The sequence below is a fragment of the Mastacembelus armatus genome, chromosome 21 (genome assembly GCF_900324485.2).
Source record: "Mastacembelus armatus chromosome 21, fMasArm1.2, whole genome shotgun sequence".
Lineage (NCBI taxonomy): Eukaryota > Metazoa > Chordata > Actinopteri > Synbranchiformes > Mastacembelidae > Mastacembelus > Mastacembelus armatus.
The window spans coordinates 11,583,540-11,602,000 of NC_046653.1; the positions used below are offsets into that span (position 1 = coordinate 11,583,540).

General features: G+C 39.2%; 1 protein-coding gene across 1 annotated transcript in view; it reads right to left on the reverse strand.

The window, feature by feature from the left end:
• erbb4b (erb-b2 receptor tyrosine kinase 4b) overlaps positions 1–18,461 on the reverse strand; it is a 267,536-nt gene that overhangs the window by 92,774 nt on the left and 156,301 nt on the right. The window contains exon 3 of the mRNA XM_026295315.1: positions 16,192–16,378. Coding sequence (XP_026151100.1) covers positions 16,192–16,378 — 187 coding nt within the window. The remainder of the gene's footprint in view (positions 1–16,191; positions 16,379–18,461) is intronic.

An 18,461-nucleotide genomic window follows, 5' to 3' on the forward strand; every position in this document is an offset into this window, starting at 1 on the left:
GGAAGTAACTAAGGAACAATGCATAGGATATGCACTCAGACGAGAGAGGAAGCTTTTTTTTTTTTTAACGTAACACTGTCTCACACACATTAGGTAACAAACAAGTGATGTGGATAATGAAAGAATACTTGAGAGTGGCTGATATGCATGGTAGATTTTATTCTACTGTATATGATCACTTAATAATTTTCGAGTGAGCTAGACATAGCAACACTGTCAATTATTAACTGGTGTCGAAAATGTTTCCTCACGTCCATAAACATGAGCCATACTAATTAGTGACTCATGTGACTAACACCAGAATTTTTCATGCATCTGACCTGCAAATAACCAACATCTTAGCCAAAAAGATCTGTCAGGATGCTTGTGAGTTTTGGCTGACATGGGTAGCATTCACCCTTTCAAAACACATTGTAAGAACAGGCTGAAAAATGAAAAACTGTGCAAGACTGTTACAGTAAGTGAATCACATCACTGCCCAGAAGGCTCCACCATTCTCTAATACTTTCTCACACATGGTGTGTTTGTATATGTACTGCAGACACAACACGCTGTGTTACATGACCCGGTTTAAGACATGGTATGATAGGTTAATTGGCTCCTTGCTGACACTCTGCCTCAGACAGTTATAGTACTCCCCATGGTCTTTGTCACCAAGATAGGAATAATTAACAAAACACATATTCCATAATACCTACTATAACATGCAAAGCCTATGCAGCCTTTCATTTCATTATAAGTAAATATGCATGGCTTGCATGTTTGCTGGGTGTGCAGTTGGTGGCCAGGGGGAGATCAATGGTTAAATTCTGTTCTTGATTGTTTAGTGGTTAGAGAAAATGTCTTAATTAGTTTGTTCACATAGCTGCAGCTACCAAACTACCCCCTCTCCTCCCCGAGAGCAACTCCAAGCCTCTCTGAATGAGCGCATTGGCTTCAAAAGGTACACCAATCTTTAGTATCAGGCTGGATGACCATTGGACGAAAACAATATGAAAATCAGGGAGGCAGAACAAATGTATGCAGGCAATTATTTTGATGGTAAGTGCCTGTTGTGTTTTTTTTTTTCTTTTCTTTATTGCAACGTGGGGATGAGTTTGATTAAGACTGGGAGGCAAATATCAAACCAATGATCAGAAAAGCCATATTAATGAGTTTGTGAGAGTGAATTAATAAGTGTTGTGTGGATTTTTTTAATGAAGAAATATGTAGGACAATAGAAACACTATAATAAATGGCTGATTTGCTCCAGTGTTGGAGGACTGCACTGCTGAATATGACCAATAGACTATCCATGTGGTGAACTGCTACCATAAACACATACAGTACAAGAAAACACATTCACTCAATGTTTTATATACTGTCCATTTTTATGTTGTCTGCCTGAGGCAGCTATGTACACATAAAATCATACCAGCTTCATCCTGGAGGTAAGTAAGAGCAAACATAACAGAATGTCAGTGAGAGATTCAGAAAGACACACAAAACGTCAGGTAATTACAGCAGATAGACAAGTATTCACAAAGACACAAGACTGTCTCCTCTCCACTAACAGTGGGACTGGGGATTTTACCCTGGGTCTCCACTGTAGTGTCTCATTGACTCTAAGAGCTTCAACTTGGTTTCGGCTCGGTGCTGCTATCAGCTCAGTGGAACAGAGGGGAGAAACTCTGTGGGAAGGCGAGGATGCATTCTGGGTCAAAGAGGCTAAATGCTGGGGCACAGATCCTGCTGTACACCCCAGGAGCAGTGGAAGCCTGAAGTTGCTGCTAGGCTGCACCCGACAGACAGTCTAGCAGAAATGCCAAAATGAGCGATACACATACAGCCCATGCACTGAGGAAAACCTACTAAAAAAAAAACATTAATACACACACACACACACACAGAGCTCAGGTTTGGCAGTAATGAGGCCCTCATTACTATGCATGCCTTGAGCATCAATTAAATTACCAGTTTGCTTTATCAGTGGGCTTGTAACCAGAAGGTCAGTAATTTGAATCTCGACAAGAGCTAGGAAAATGTAGGTGGGGAATGTCAGGATTACTCTGCTGTCCCTCTGCTACTGTTAATATGAAATGCTCGAGAAAGACACTTCATCAGTAAGTGTTTTAGTGGCAAAAAATTGACAGCAGTGTCCCTGGAAGTTCTCACCTAAAGGTGAGAGTAACTACAGTTTTTCTGGAAAACATCACAAAGCTATGTCAACTTTCCTGGCACTGAGCAGTTTGTATAAATTCCCAGTGCGGCAGCAGCAGAGGAAAATAAAAGATATTCAGTAAGTTGTCCTATAGTAAAGATAAAAAGGCTAAACAGAAAAAAAGTATGTTGTCATTGATTTCTGTACAGTAACGGTTGAACAAATGAAAGAATGAGTGAATGTCTGGGGAAATTATAGAATGTAAATGCGATTTGGATCAATGATGAATAAATGACTTGAAGTGACAGATGATGGAAAAATAAATAGCATTTATTTTATGATTCACCATCTATCAATGTATCTGTTTATATGTCATTACAGATGATGGCTCTGAAATAATGATGAGAAAGAAAGAAAGAAAGAAAGAAGTAAAAATGAATAAAAGAAAGAAACTGTAAAGAGAATGTAAAATATGGCTGCAATGGTTTAGCAAATCACAGAATAATTATTAAATGGAGCCACTTGATACCACAGACCCACTGCAGAGGCTGTGGAAATGGATTGCTATTGAAAAAAGAAGCACATGCTTCCACCAACCCTAATAACACAATTGGTAAACAACCAATAATGCCTCACATGTTGCCACACAGTATTGCGTCAATCACTGTGCTCTGAGTTGCTCGGTTACCGACAGGGGATGTCAGGACAGCAAATCTCTGCCTTTCCTCTACAAATAGGTGATCTCCCTTCCCATCCATCATCTGCTGCTCCCACACAGTTTCATCCTCGCCCTCCCGTCCCCAATGATACCAAGGAAATGCTTGCAGATGTTTTTCAGGGTGTGTCTCTACGGGTTCACATGTCTGTACTGTATATCCACGTATGAGGTTGAAAGACAAAAAAAGAAAATTTGTTCTTGAGCACATTAATTTGTCTTGTATGTCCATGCCTGCGTAGGCATGAAAGAAAATGAAGTCCTAAACAATAGAGCGAGTGAGAGAAAAAATTGTATGTGCATGTGTATATTGATCTATATAAGAGAAAGAAAAGAGAAAGCGTACGTATGTTTTCATACATTGTGTTTACATGACTAACACTGACTATCTCAAGAAATAATCGTGTTGGAGTTAATGGAAAAAGTTACTCACTCAAACATGCTGTACAGTACATACACATGAGAAGTCTGACGAACATTTTGGCTTTTGAAGCACTGGCTTCTAAGGACATCCCTTTCGCTAGCAGAAAAAAACATTTTCAAGGCTATTGGAGGTTATGTCACCAAATTCAACCATTTTTTATTTCTGAGCAACACAGAGACTAATGTACACATTTATATCCAGCAGACTTGACAAATCCAATTCTGTCCTATCTGCTCTACCTTTCTACATATAAATACAATAAGTCCATTTCCATGGTTTATCAACCAATGAATTCCTAAATATAAGTTCTGTGGTGTGAAATGTATGTCGGCATGCATCACAAACTTTATCAGCTCTCCGAACTCATCTCTCATAAGGTCAACAGATGGACAATCTCCCACAGGAATGGCATGCAATTTTAACACTATTAATGCAGTCCCCAAGCAAAATGGTAGTACCCACTCAAATGTAATTGCACTTTTATGTGTTTAACTATTGACCTGAAAAGAACAACGGCATTAATTCGACTACGCTTCATGAGAGGTTCACCAGAGAGATGGTAGCACTGGGATTTCGCTGTCTCTAAACACAATGCGGTCAGGAGCAGCAAAGTAGGCATTGTGTTTAGGGGTGAGTGTGTGTGTTTTTGTGTGCATGTGTGTGGGTGTGTGGCATCATTGAGTTGGCAGAAGAACATGGTGACCTGACAGAGGTTTATGCAGAGAGCTGCTGCATCATATGAATAAGACAGCTGGATGAAAGCAGGTGGATGTGGAGAGACTTACATTAATAGGAGAAAACAACTAGGAGAAAAAAAGTTTTTAATACTGAACAAACACATTAGTATTTTCTTCATTAGTACATGTGCAGAGTCTGTGTTTGTCTGTGTCTCCACATAGTGTACAATTGCATTTTGGTGAGTGGGTGGGGGGCTTTAACGAACAAACTCTTCCATCTCAATGCAAAAAAAATAGAAACTGGTAGAATCACCCAAACGTTTGTCACCCCAACCACACCACAATTGTCTTATTCGTAAAACTACATCCTTTGTGTCACTCTGAAGAGGATATGTTGAAATTTTTGCTAAAGTATAATTGATGGCATGGGGGCGTTGGCCATGGCCTCGTCCCACAAAAATATGCCGCTACGCTGCCAAGATAATTGCATTCACAGACTGCTGATTAAATTTGGCCCATCCCTCATGCAATTGTTTCCTATGAGTATTTATGAAAAAATGCCTGAGATTTAGGGATTATAGAATTATACCCCAGCAAGGCAAAGCATCTGCTTAAAGATGAGCAGAAGAAAGAATAAAATCATGACAGAATGGTTAAGGGAGGGTGGGGCTGCTTCCTTGCTTATTTTCAACTTAAACAGTGATAAAACCCTAGTAATCTGAGCTTTATGGATGCGGGAGGAGGAGGAGAAAATCATTTTACAATACCTTGAGATAAGACAAAACTATGAGCAAAAAAGAGAAACAAAGCAAAGAAAACAGATGAAGAAAGAGACAGAAAAAGTAAGACAGAAAAGATTATCAAGGGGACAAACAAGTGAGTGATTAAAAAAGAGTAAAAGGACCTTCAATTGCTGCTGCTGAGGGCCACTTAGCTTATCAAGGCTGATGTGTGATCAGCCTGCCAGCTGAATTAAAATGAGCCACGCTCTCTGGAATGGGCAACACAAAACAGGCTCTGAGAGAGGCAGAGAGAAAGAGAAGTAAAGATGGAGAGACTGAGGGGAGAGAGAGCGTATCTTACCAGAAGCATACTAAGTGTGTTGGTTTTAGCACAGAGGAAGTTGGCTTCAGTCAGTGCATAGTTTGCTAAGGCAACAACACGTCATTGAGACCTTGTTTTTCCAGGCCTACTGGGAGACATTCAACAACACACTACAGGCAATGGCTCTTACTTTGTTCACACGGCACTCGTAAATAGTGTGCATTAGCCATGGGGGTGGTGGGGTGGGGTGTAGTCCATCCAGGAGACTAACATAAAAAGCATTTAGAGAGCATAGGTCTCTGCCAAAGCATGACATAATCAAATGCATTTCTAAGCTTAAAACTGTTTATTTAGATACATTTATTATTTCACAGATTGGAGGGTATCATTAGCGCAGTAATATACAACTACCTGTGACATTTTTTGTCTCTACAACAGTGTGTACCATAGTGAACGGCTTCAATGAGAGATTTTCTGAAAATTTGCACGATAAAATTAAACAACTACCATATCTCACGCCTCATACTCTGGCATTCTTGCACACACGCGCGGGACAAACAATAACATCATCCCACTTGCAATATACAGGCCCCTTATATATAAGCAATATTTAGGTAAAAAGGCCATGTTTTCCTTAGTCTTCCAATTCTTATAGTGTAATCCTAATCTTGTTTAGAACATTTTAATTTGTTTGATCAACATCAAAATAGTGGTTTCAAGTGTAAAGCAAACACTGTATGATTAGAATTAAATATTGTAGAGCACAACTAAATGAACAGGGACATGAGATTGATTTTGTCATATTAAAAATGCATGCCACGATGTGGGAATTGACGTTTCCATCACTTAGCTGCTTGCAACTGAAAGGCCTAATTTGTAAGTACAAATAGATGCCAGCGTAAGAATAACATACTGTAAAAACATTTAAATGAATAAATAACAAGATGATCTTATACAAAATATTGCATTATATAATATAATAAAATAATTGGTTTAGGTAGTATGAAATCCTATTATTAAACATACCTATCTATTATATTATATTGCATTCTTTCCCATCTGATGCGCATAGTTGTCTTTGCCCTTATTCTGAAAACACTGCATTAGATAAGATGCCACATTCTCTCTCAGTTTTTGGTCAACATTAAAAATAAGCATTTAAGAGCCATTTGAATTTCCTGCTGTTTTTATCTCCTTCACTACCCTCAAGGTAAGCCTGTAACTGTGCATCCTATGAGTACTGACAACCATCACTGTATTGTCTGAGAACATAGCTGTGGAGCAAATGCTTTCAGACCACATCCATGACCAATGTGCCCTTTCTGTATGGGCAATAAAATGGGCCCTCCAGACTGCTTGTTGCAATAACCATCTGGCATATGTGGTGGAAACCAACACAGAGCTTTAGAAAATTACCAATAACAGAAACCTGATCTCCTCACCTCACCAAATACAAAAAATATACCACTGAGAGGTGGCAGAGAAGTTAGGAAACGCTTTTTTAAACATTGTTATTTAATGAAGTCATGCCTGGTGTTGCATACAATAACACCCACCATATATCTGTGGAGATTTGAGATGAACAAAAAAGTCTTTTTCATGTCCCATTACCCACCACTGCCCCCATCAATAGCTGCTCCACTTACCAAAGGCTTCGGCCTAAGAGGCAAAAAATAAGCATATTAATTATTAAGCTGCCAGGGGAGAAAGGGGAGGAGTGGTAGGGTTGGAGGGTAATGTGTGTGTTTATGTGTGTGTCGGCACTGAGGCAGGGATATTAAATTGGTTTTGGGAGCACAGCTTCTGTTAAATCCAGGGAAAGCAACCCCTAATGATAACAATTTAAATTGGTGGTTATAATTGGAAATCTCAAGCCTTTTATCCAAGTCTTTCTTGTCAGCATATAAGACATGTTAAAGTCCCGGAGCTTGTGTTGCCTTTCAAAAACTACAGGTTTCATGTGACCTGTAGTTTTCGAAAGGCAACACATTTTACAACATGTCATGTCAAATGGATAGCAAAGAATAATTACACTGACAGCACCAATACAATAACAAACAAAACACTACAAAATAAAAGATCGAAGAAGTCAGAGAAGACATGCTGCCGCCTGTGTGATTTTAGAATTTGTTAATATGTTGAACACCTCACGGTTTTAACAATGAAAATCTTTTATCACTCATAGTCCACAGGTGCCCATTTAGTTCTCAGAACTAAGTTGATAGAAAGTGACATTTTCCTCAGTGGCTTTTGAGACCCACCAAGCTGCCAGTTAGATCCTATTTTACTTGCTTTCCCACTCATTTTGCTCCTCCTCTGAGATGAGCACAGAGCGTTTTTGACATCAAAGACCTGCCTGAAAGGGAGTCTGGCCTTCAAAATCAAAGTAAGAACTGCATGTCAAGGCTGCACAGCCTCAGTCAGTGACAGAAACCGAACATGACAATCACAGTGTGAGGTTTTGTTTTGAATCTGTATTGAAATCTACAGTATGGTCGACTTCTCAAAAACAGAAAAAGAACGAATATTAGAGCGAGATAGTGTAGACACTTGACAATGAAGAGATTCAAAGAGATGCAAGACCAGGTTTATCTAGGTTACTAGAAGCTTAAAGCTTATTAGCTTAAAGAAAAGTACTAGTAGTGTTTAAGTTGTAAAATTGTCTAAAATGTAAATAACTGCCATGATTTCAATTTGTAGTTGCGTACGATGTGCTAACAAAAAATGACATCATTTCATGTCATCTGTTTACACTCAATGAGTAAAATGTGAAAGAATTACCTCCATCTATTGGTGAGATTGCAGAAGGGAAGCTTCTGTGGCTTTGAGGTATCATTCCCTGTCTAGAAGCAGTGTTTGTTTTGTCCATTCTGGGCTACCGCAGAAACATGGTGGCACAACATGGCTGCCTCTGTGAAAGAAGACCTGCTCCTATGTAGATTTAAAAGGCTTATTCTAAAATTAAGAATGAAATGGTTGGTATTTTCTAGTAATTACACACTAATGACAATATATTTATGAATACTATTTTCTGTTTCTGCTAATTGAGCCTGCTAAGTAGTATTACACCTTGTAAATACTAAGGTTAGGGTTAGGGTTAGGGGGTTAGGGGATTAGGGTTAAGTACACCTTGTACACCAACTTTGAAAAAAAAAATTTCTGCAAATTATTATATTATTGTCCTCTCTCAGAAATAAAGGTGGAATTGGCGTTGTCTGTAAAATATCTCTGGAAGGTATCAGGGTAGATGGTTTCTCAATGTTAATTTTAATATCAGAAACAACTGCTTGTTTCCTGTCACTTTCCAGGAGTGAAACGTAGTTTCTTAAACATGAAGGCAAACATAGTCTAGTGAAAAGGGTTATTAGGATGTAGTCACTGCTAACAGGTACTTTAAAAAACATATTTACCTCTGAAGTCAGAGTCATGTCTGGGTACTTTCTCTCATAGACATCCTCTGTTGTCTGAAAGCCATTAAAAAAGCCTGTACTATGGCCATTGAGAGTTCTGGCTTCTGACTGTTTGTCCATTAAATCTTCTTACAGACAGTGTAACCATGTAACCATGTGTTTGTTTGCCATTTGAAATAATTACGCCAGCATTAATGTCAATAATTTAATTAACGGAAATCACAACAAAAATAACCCAATTTTCACAATAAAAATGAGACTAACAAAATAAAATAAAAAGTAATGTAACATTACTGTTTCTATCGGTCTATCCTATGTTTCTAGCGAAATGTATGATATTGTAACAGCTCCCCTTAAACTAAACTCTGAACACTATTTTAGGAAACAAGTGAATAAATCCAGCTTCTGAATTATTTGCTGTTGTGCAGCGGTGAGAGCAGGTAGCTGCAGTAATGCAAGGTGAGCAGGAGGACAGAGAGATAATTTCTTTTCAAACAACCACAATGGAAATAATAACTGTATTTACTGAGGCGAGTCAGTCTGTTGTACTAATGCAGAGCTGAAATACTCAGACATAATGTGTGTGAACAACAAAAAGGAGCCTTTTCCACTAACCTTGTGATAGACAGAAACACTCGTAGCCATGGTTAGACTATGTGGACTAAAACTAATCTATCAGACCAAAAACCAAACCAAAACCTAAATTTAAAATCAAATAAGTGAAATTTGAATGATACAGAGTAATACAGAGAAAAGACTGAAAGAAAAACAAGACAGCATGTAGAGAAATAACTTTATAGCAGTCGAATGGGTCTGGTTTTAAGCATCACTCAGTGGCTGAAAAACATTTTGGAATGCACTGAGCAAATAAATCCCAAGTGTGTACACTTAAGAAGAAGAAAGCCACACTCATTGTGTCCCCTGTTTTCTACTAGAACAACATGGTAGAATTCAGAGATTTTAAACTAAATGAACAGCCTACTGCTGGTCTCTGCGTCAGTTTTACATCAACATTATGGCAAAACTTAGCCCAATCTAAACTCTAGCCTGGGGGATAGAAATGTTGGAGAAAGAGAGGAGAGCACAGTGTTTTGATTATTAATTGGCATTAAAATTCTTTCCACGCCTACTTTAAGTTTTAATGAGGTGAAAGTCGACTCTCTTCCAGCGGGCCACAGAGGTTCAGTTTGGAAGGCAAATTGGTAATAAAGTGTATATGGTGATGTTGAGGCAAGCTTGAATAATTTTCTACCTGACAAAAGCCGACGCAGAGGTGGAGGCTTGGATTGGACAATATTCCTTGTCAGTGAGGACACAGCCACTTTATGCTGGTCCCTAATGCCATAGTGTGCTTATGCAATGTGAATTATTTATTTGAAGCAAACATTCTATATATACAGATAGACTGTGAAAACTACTGTACTGATGTATTCTCTCACTACAGTAGTTGCATGCCCAAGGCCTGACATAAATGGTCTCCAGAATAGAAAATAAGTACTGCCAGCTCTTGTTTTTGATTAACATCTAAAACTGCATCCACCTACCCATGTTATCTAAAAGTCTCTAAACTGTACTCATAAGCGTTTGAAATCTCTGAAGTTTAACTATTTGAAAAATCAAAGTTGTTGATCAAAAAAGCTTTTTGCCGTCTCTTAGGGATGCAGTATCATACAAATATTTTCTACATTTTTAGATTTAAAACACTTAATGGGAACAACATGTTCTTTGTTCTAGTACCAGCAGTACACAAACATGGGTATTAAATTCCTAAAGATTAGTCATTAATCTGCTTTACACTAAGGAATTAGGTTGGTGTTTAGAGCTTATGGGTCATGTTATTCTCTCGAGCAGAATAAAAGCCAGAATAGGGGACCAGAGTTGCACCATGGGGGGTCAATAATGACTTGAAGACCTTGTCATATCAAGTCCGTATTAGGGGGTGCTGAATCCTCCAAAAAACTAATAAAGTAGCCTTAATGTTGGGACAGTGCTGAGTCAATAATGCCATTTCACTTTTAAAAATGCTGTCAAAATAAATCTTTTCTATTTTTTCCCAAGTCCTCATTTTATTTATAGCTTTGAAAGGCCTTTATCTTTTATCCAAACTGTAATTACACCTGCTGGGATCAACATCAGGGAGGGAGAACTTTAAGGCTTATCCATCCACCTTTTTTAACCAATTATCTAGGTTTAGTTATCCCTCTCCCTAGTAAGTGCTTTCCAGCTCTATGTAGGGGATCCCAAGGCTTCTCAGAACATACAATACACCATATATATATTTTCTCCTGCATATTCTGGGGCTACTACCAGCTGGACATGCCTGGAAAACCTCCAAATGAAGGCATCCAGGAGGCTGTCTTATCAGAAGGCCAATAAACCTCAAATGGCTCATTTTAATGCTAAGGGTCATACATTTCTGCAACTTGTCGTGCCATGATACATAACAAATAGCAAAAACATAAACAATAAATAAATATTTTTTTTATTACTTTTTTTTTGTGAGCTGGAAAACCTGGGTCATCATAGGTCATGAAAGCTCTGTTCAGTTATAGTAGCAGAAACAATTGAAAAACTACTAAAATACATTTTTTTAAAGAAGTTCCACTCTGCTCTTCCCCTGGCATAAAAACCCATCCATTCACTCTAATAGTCACACAGTGGTACTACAGAGAAATCAATTAACACCAACCACCACTGATGGCCCGTTCCGGACTTCAATTTAACATGTGCCTCCTCACGATCCACATTAGGGGCTCACAAATGTGACAATATGAATGTCGTCCTTCAAAAAGAAAGTCCCTCTTTGCCCCCTTTCTGGAGCGGTGAAATATTGAGTGTGACACCAGAGTAATTGCATGGGAAGTAATCAATTAGACACACAATTGAAGGAGACCTGAGGTCTTTGGGCTGCCAGGCAAGAGGCTTGACTGAATTCTGGTGACGTGCACTGAACCAATCTTGCCTGCCTCTTGTGGCAAAAATTTCTTTCTTCCCCTAGTAGTTAGGTGGTGGTGAATTCTCTGGGATCAGAAGGCAGCAATTTTATGCCATCCTTACAGCGGCCTCTTGTCTGGGTGGAAACGTACTAACTCAAATCGTCCCTTTCACCTTGCCCCATTCCATCCCATCCTTTCCCTGCCTCCCCTGTGCATAGCCACCATGAGATACAGAACAAGTCACGTTCAGCAGATGATAGAGTACGTCCACTGAGGAGATTTCTCCACTGAACACTTGCAGTACGGCTTTGAGGAACTCAGTACGACTCAGGTGTTCAAAAGGGGGTTGCGTGCAGTACAAAATGACATCAACATTCATAATGCATGTGTGTGTAAAAGGTATTAATGTGACAAATCAAGACAGCCAACTGAAATATGAGAGAGAGAGAGCCAAAGAAAGGGGGATAAAGAGATGGAAGAAAGACAGAAAATGGGATAGATAAAGAGCGAGCAGATGGGCCATGAAGGAGTGGATAACGCCTTGGCGTAAAACACAGGCTTGTGTACATGCATGCGACGAGCGAGGATCATTCAGCAGATGGGGCCTCAGATTGGATGCCTCATTTTGGACAGACGCAGTGCAGGCGTAGGGTGGTTAGAAAAATGAATCAACAACACTAAACAAATCTGAAAAAAAATGATACTGGATGAAATGGGGTGGGGGTGGGGGTGGGGTAGTAAAATGCGTTAAATCAGAAAGCTCATCTGTGTTGTGCTCCTTATTGAGGCTGTTATTATTTTGCCAGGAAAGCAGACTGTAATTACCATGTGAAAGCACAAAGGCTGCCCAGGGTTCATGTGAATCCAGACAAAAGTGCTGAAAATGTTTGCCTAAGCAGGAAGAAAGACACTGTGAGTCAACATGCATCAAAATACAAAGTAGGAACTTTAAAAATGTCAGGAGACGTCTCTGTTTAACCTTTTTCTTGGTTAGTTATAGGTAGGAAATTTAGAAATAAAGCTACGTTTTTGAAGTTTGTCTTTGCAACAGAGTTCACTGCTGCAGGTTTTTGTTTTAAATGGTAGGTCAGTCCCCACAATATGGCTTTTGTAAATAGGTGTGTACCCATAATGTAATATCAGACAAACAACACAACTCAACTTTCCAAGCTTAAGAGAGTTTTTTTTAACATTTCTTATTCACTTCAATACACCCCCCCATGCACACACTATTGCTAAACTTTTCCTGACTTGACCGTGCCTTATATTTCATATTCATGAGGATAACTTAGCTAAGCTTGATTGAAAGGTGCATCAGAGGGAGTCCGATCCCAGCTCAGCCAGAGACCTCCTACACCCAATCCTCCAGTCCCCTCAAATCCAGAGAGTCCATTCACAGCTCACAGAGAGTGCACCAGAAAAATCAATAAGTGCAATGCTACAATATACTAGCGACAAATTGATTTCATCCCAAGGCAATTTCGACCCAAGTAGAAATGTGGTTGGGTTTCAGCACTAAGGGGGTCTTTTAATGTGCCGTCCCTCGGTTAGCCCCTTATGTAGTTAATAAGTTTTATCCTCTTATATATGTTGCTTATGGATTATATCGATCATTTTACACTTCTCCTGGGAGCTGCTGGCAGAGAAACGATGGACTAATATGACAGCAACATCAAAGGCCTTGTAATGAATGAGACAGCTAGTCTCAGACTCACTAAAGCACTTGAAGGAAGGAAAGAGTTTTGATCTGTGCTGCTTGATGTAGAGGAATAGATCTTTCCTGATGGTTCAGTCTTATTTCCTTCCTTAGCAGCACACTGTGGAATGATGACAACTGCAACAGAACAAACTGGGACACAAGTGACTTGTTCCCCCCCCCCCATCAAAAGCTTGTTTAACTGTCGGGGCCATCTGTACAAAAAGCAGTGATATGATAGACCCTTAAAGAGATATTTCTTGTCATTTAAGGTGTGCACAATTTTGGACCTGATCCTAAAACACCCTTTCTATTCAAATTTGACATATTTACAAAACAGTATTTATCAGATGCAAGAGGGACATGAAGACTGTTCTGAAATATAATCAAAGATAATGAGAGAGATTACAAACAGCAGCAGCATGATGTACCAGCAATTAACAAGCAACCAAGGAAGAAAAGTAACAAGTCACTTTACATGTCAGCTCACACTATATATTGCCCCATAAGACACATTTTTCTACTGCATTGATGATGTATAGCAGCATACGAACCATTTAGATCTCTAGCTCTTATGTTGAAATAACACCACACCCTCCAAACATGAAAGAATTGTGCTATTACATTTTTTTATTCAATCATTATGAAGGAAATCAGCTGATTTCATTCTTTTCTATTATGTTCCTTAGCAAGAGTGAGACTCAAACCGTCTAGAGTTATGAAGTAGAGCAGATTCAGGCCATGGTTGTTGTGTATAACTTCCCCTCCACTTCATGGCTCGAGGCCACGGATAGCACATCAAACAGCAGCTTCTCACAGAGGCCAGCCGTGGCTCCCTCAGCACTGGCTTCAACTTGGCACCACAATGAAAAGGACCAACTTGGCAAAAAAGCTTGTGGTGGTGCTGGACAAATACAATTCCCTAAGTATGGTGCAACATGTGAGAAAGAGCAGAAGATGGAACGTAACATACAAGTACATACTCTAGCTGTGCATACACTTGCAAAAGCCTGTGTTGTTTCCTTCAACTCTGGGGGATCACCAGGAAGGAATAGTTGAAGAGAACACTGAGAGATGTCTGAATTATTTAGAAAGAGGCTCTGGAAGCAGCAGAGACACAAGCTTGTGGCCATGCTTCTTCTTTACAAATCAAAATAAATTCTAGTCAAGGAATAAATTGAAATTTCTGAATACATATAGTACTTTGACAATTCTAATGAAAACTGATGGCTGTTGTTGTCACATTACCCAAGTATCTCGGATACAAACTCAAAATAATGCTTCTATATACAGTAGCATATAATTATGTATTTGTGTAATATTGCTCCCGAAGCATCACTGGGTGAAAACAAGGTGTAGTGTACTATGTGCTAGCTGCCCAGTCTGATTGTACCAGGAGCTCATCCCCACACAGAAATGAGCAGCAAAATTCAATTTCAAAATACATTTTACTGACATTTTCTCATCAATGAATACATGCATGGCCCTAATAAATCATTCAAATCTAATTCCTCATGCTTTCCTATGTGCAGAAGATAAGGCAAATAATTTGTGTTGTGATTGCACTGGAGGGAAAATGTAGAAAAAAACATTAACAGTGTTTTCACCACGGGGCTAAACACAACTGGCCAGGATTTACTGATAACACTTCTACTTATTGTTATTCAACCAAAACACAAATTGCTTCTCTCTCTATTTTTATTAACTCATAAGATTTGCAAGTTTGGATTTAGCATCAAAATGAGTAAATAACACCTCTGATCTTGTGTTTCACACATCATGAGCTGGCCTTGGCCCTGGCATACCCCACTTAGCCCTGTTGTGGGAAAAGCTCAGCATCTTCTTTACGAATGAAGAGCTTCAATTCTTACTGACCTTAGGGTCAGGCTGCCTGAAGAAAACCTCTTGGCACAAGGACCCATTGTTCGTAAAGAGGCAGTGCCTCCCACACAATGTTTTCCTATTTAGTATTTTATTTATTATTAATCATATTCACTATTTTCTCCAACAGCTGCGGCAAGAAGCTTGGGTTGATTGCTGAGTGCTTTGTAAATCAAATGAGAACACTTCATTGTAAGAGCAAAATGACAGAGAAGATAGTCTTTTCACAACCTTATGAGTCAGCATTGTGTCCCTTAGAGTGAGAGGGTTAATTGTGATAACAGCACCAGTCAGGATCTTGGGAAAAGAAGAAGACGCCTGACTGTCTGCAAATTCCCATCTTATATTAAGGCGATAGAAGCCAGCACCTACCAACACATTGGCCAGTTCATTAATTCAGCTGTGTACTGTTCCCTCCAACCAAAGTTTTAGCATTTGCAATTGTTCATATTTTTGCGGAGGTATGTTCCTAAAGCACCACTTTCACCATTTGGACTTTGTGGGCTATATTCTCAGTGATACCAGGACAAATCCCCATGATCTTATGTTAAATTAGTATAGAATAATACTAATGGCTTTTGCTAAACTGCATTGTTTCAACCTTGAGCTAGGAAAAGCAACTATTGATTAACGCTGAAAAGGCAACAAGGGGATCTGATCACAGCTGAATTTAACTATAAGACTTCTTTCTAATCCTTAATATCAAGGATAGCAATTTGAAACAAGGTAATGAAGTGAGTGAAGTGAATAATGAAGTTTCAGGTAAGAGTCTTTGGTGCATTCATTTAATCCACCTCCTAGCTGTTACCTGTGTAACTGGTTAAAAAAAAACAAATAAACAAACAAACAAAAAAAAAATGGTTTCAATATACCAGTTATTTTCCACTTTACAATGACCTTCTGTTTCCACTGCATATGGGTCACACCGATAGGAAGTAAAACTTGCTCTGATTCAACTCTAAATTATTAAAGAAAAAAAACACTACATACAACTGAGTAATGCAAATCACTGTAAAAGCAATTTTGAGCAGTTAAAAGTGGCTCAAATTTCTGAATAACATTTGGTGTAAATTTTAGGCTGAGAAGTAAAAGCATTTACAATCAACTTACTCTAGAATTTTCTCCCATAGGATTTAGAAGAGCTACAAAACTGTCCTAACAGCTTCCCATGAGTAGTGAACAAAAAAGTGAACACACACACCAGGAGGCATCAGACTGACAGAGCAAAGACACGGCACTGAAATGTGAGTAACCAGGATAACACTCACCTGTGAGATTTTTCAGACCCAGCTGGCGTAGGCCGAAGTTTCCATCACGTCTATAGTTGAGGAAGACGGCGAGGGCGTAGCGGTCCTCGTATAGCTTGGTTCCTCGGATGATCCGCAGGTTCTCCAAAGGTAGGTAATCAAACTGGTTCAGCGCCACCAACACATAGCCTGTCACTTCTCGGATAGACTGTGAACAGAGTTATGGAGGGAGATGTTAGTGGCTGTTTTAGCTGTGAACGATAAAGTTTAGAACTCTTATTTCTCTTCATGGATCTAAAATTATTGATTCAACAAGTACAGCAAGATAGCACAAGTTTATAAACTGTAGTCCCCATTAGAAGGCATTGTGGGATATATACCCATGTTACTTTCAATGCATGAGGGTGGGGGGGGTTTACGTTTTGTTAGCAGTGTTTTCAACAAGGCTCCATACATGCAAAACACACAAAGGTTTTACAATACATCTTGATGATAAAGAGAGACACTGTTAATTTTTCACCTAAACTGATAAAGTACATGATGATATATTTGGTTTTCTGTAATGTTGTCTGGCTGTCCAAGAGCTTTGGTATCTTCCTACTTTAACCAAGAGTTTGCATATTTACTGCAGATTGACCTTCATGTAAATGTGTGATTATTTATTTAAGAGGGAATATAGTCTATCCAATCTCCAATTCTGGCGATTTTAAACTCTTCTAACAAAATATGTAAGCAACAGAAAGAATTTAACATAAATATAAATCTATCTAATTGTAGCTCTTCTTTAAAATGATGGTATTTATGCTACGGGAGACAACTACTCAGTCCTCTGTGGAAAGATAAAGCTCTTCAAACATCCCCCATTCTTTCACTCTCCCTAGAAACAATAAGCCCGTCTAGCACTGCACATTTTCTGGTAAACTGTTGTCTAACTTACAGTTCTGCCTTTTACTTGAGAGTATTCTGTCAGAAGTTGCCACTCACAGTCAAGTAATACAGTCAAGTCTGGTGTTACCGAAAAATTGCTACAACTTTTCAAATCTTCAACGTTGTGCCTATAGTGTATTTACTGTTCATACCTCCTGTAACAATGACATTGTGAAACGGATTAACTGGACTGAGTCATTCACATAGAAACACGCTGTGGAACAAATGTTTGAATGGGCATGTAGTGACTGTCGGACAACCTGCAGAACCAGCAGAAGAGACCAAAGCCATGTCACAAAATATTTTCCTCTTCAACAATTTGAATTGCGTTATGTTTTTATTTTACTTTGTCTTAGGCAGTGTAAGTGCAACCAAGTGATGGGCTTGTCTTTGCATGTGTCAAACCATGAAACTTCTAAACTGAACTTAACTACTGTAGTTAGAGAGAAAGTACGTAGGGTCAGAAAGAGAATACAATAAATAATAAAAGAAAAAAACAAAACAGCGACATGAAAAAAGCAAAGTCACAGAAGAACATCAGATTATTGACAACATCTATCTTCAAGGTCACTTTCCCCATATTCACTCATGCCAGTGTGTTGTGTCTGAGCATCTGAGCGAGGAGAATTTGCTCCAGGGTTTGTGACCCCACTGAAAAACTTGGCACAGGGTTCAGCACTCATGTCCGGGGCCCGGCCTGGGGTGACTGAGCCACAAGGACAGCCATTGCTTCACACTTTAAATGTCATTTAGGAGGGGATATAACGACTGTCGAGAGTTCTGGCAAACAGCCACCCCGTTTGAGCTGCTGTTGCATGAATCAAAGTGACAGGCTGTGTCCTCTTTCTCCCATCCACCATCATGGTGGCTGTCATTAGCAGACAGGCGGTCAGAGAAGTCTTTCCACACCGGCCCGCTGATGCTGATAATCAACAAGTCTCTATGTGAAGTGCTGTTACAGCTGACGTACTGAGCTGAAATAAGTCCTAAGGAGGGCCCTGGCAGCATAGTCATGGCGGCTGACAGCTGTCAGAGAGCATGGCCATCTTCCACAAGTAAGTAAGTTGCAGTCACAGCTCCGTCATCATTACCCTGCTGACTACCATTAATAGAAACAGACGGGCCAGAGTCTGTTGAGTCTGTGTATTTATATGAATGAGTGATGGAGACTTTATGTTCTGTGTGTGTGTGTGTGTGTGTGTGTGTGTGTGTGTGTGCATGTATTTATCAGTTCAGAAACAAGTTAGAAAAAAGATCACGTAAGCGCTTCTGGGTAGATAAAAATATTATAACAGTCATTGTGGGATCTCGGGAGCAAAAGTTGATTAAGTATTGTTTTGAGCATGTCCATTTGTCAATGTAAG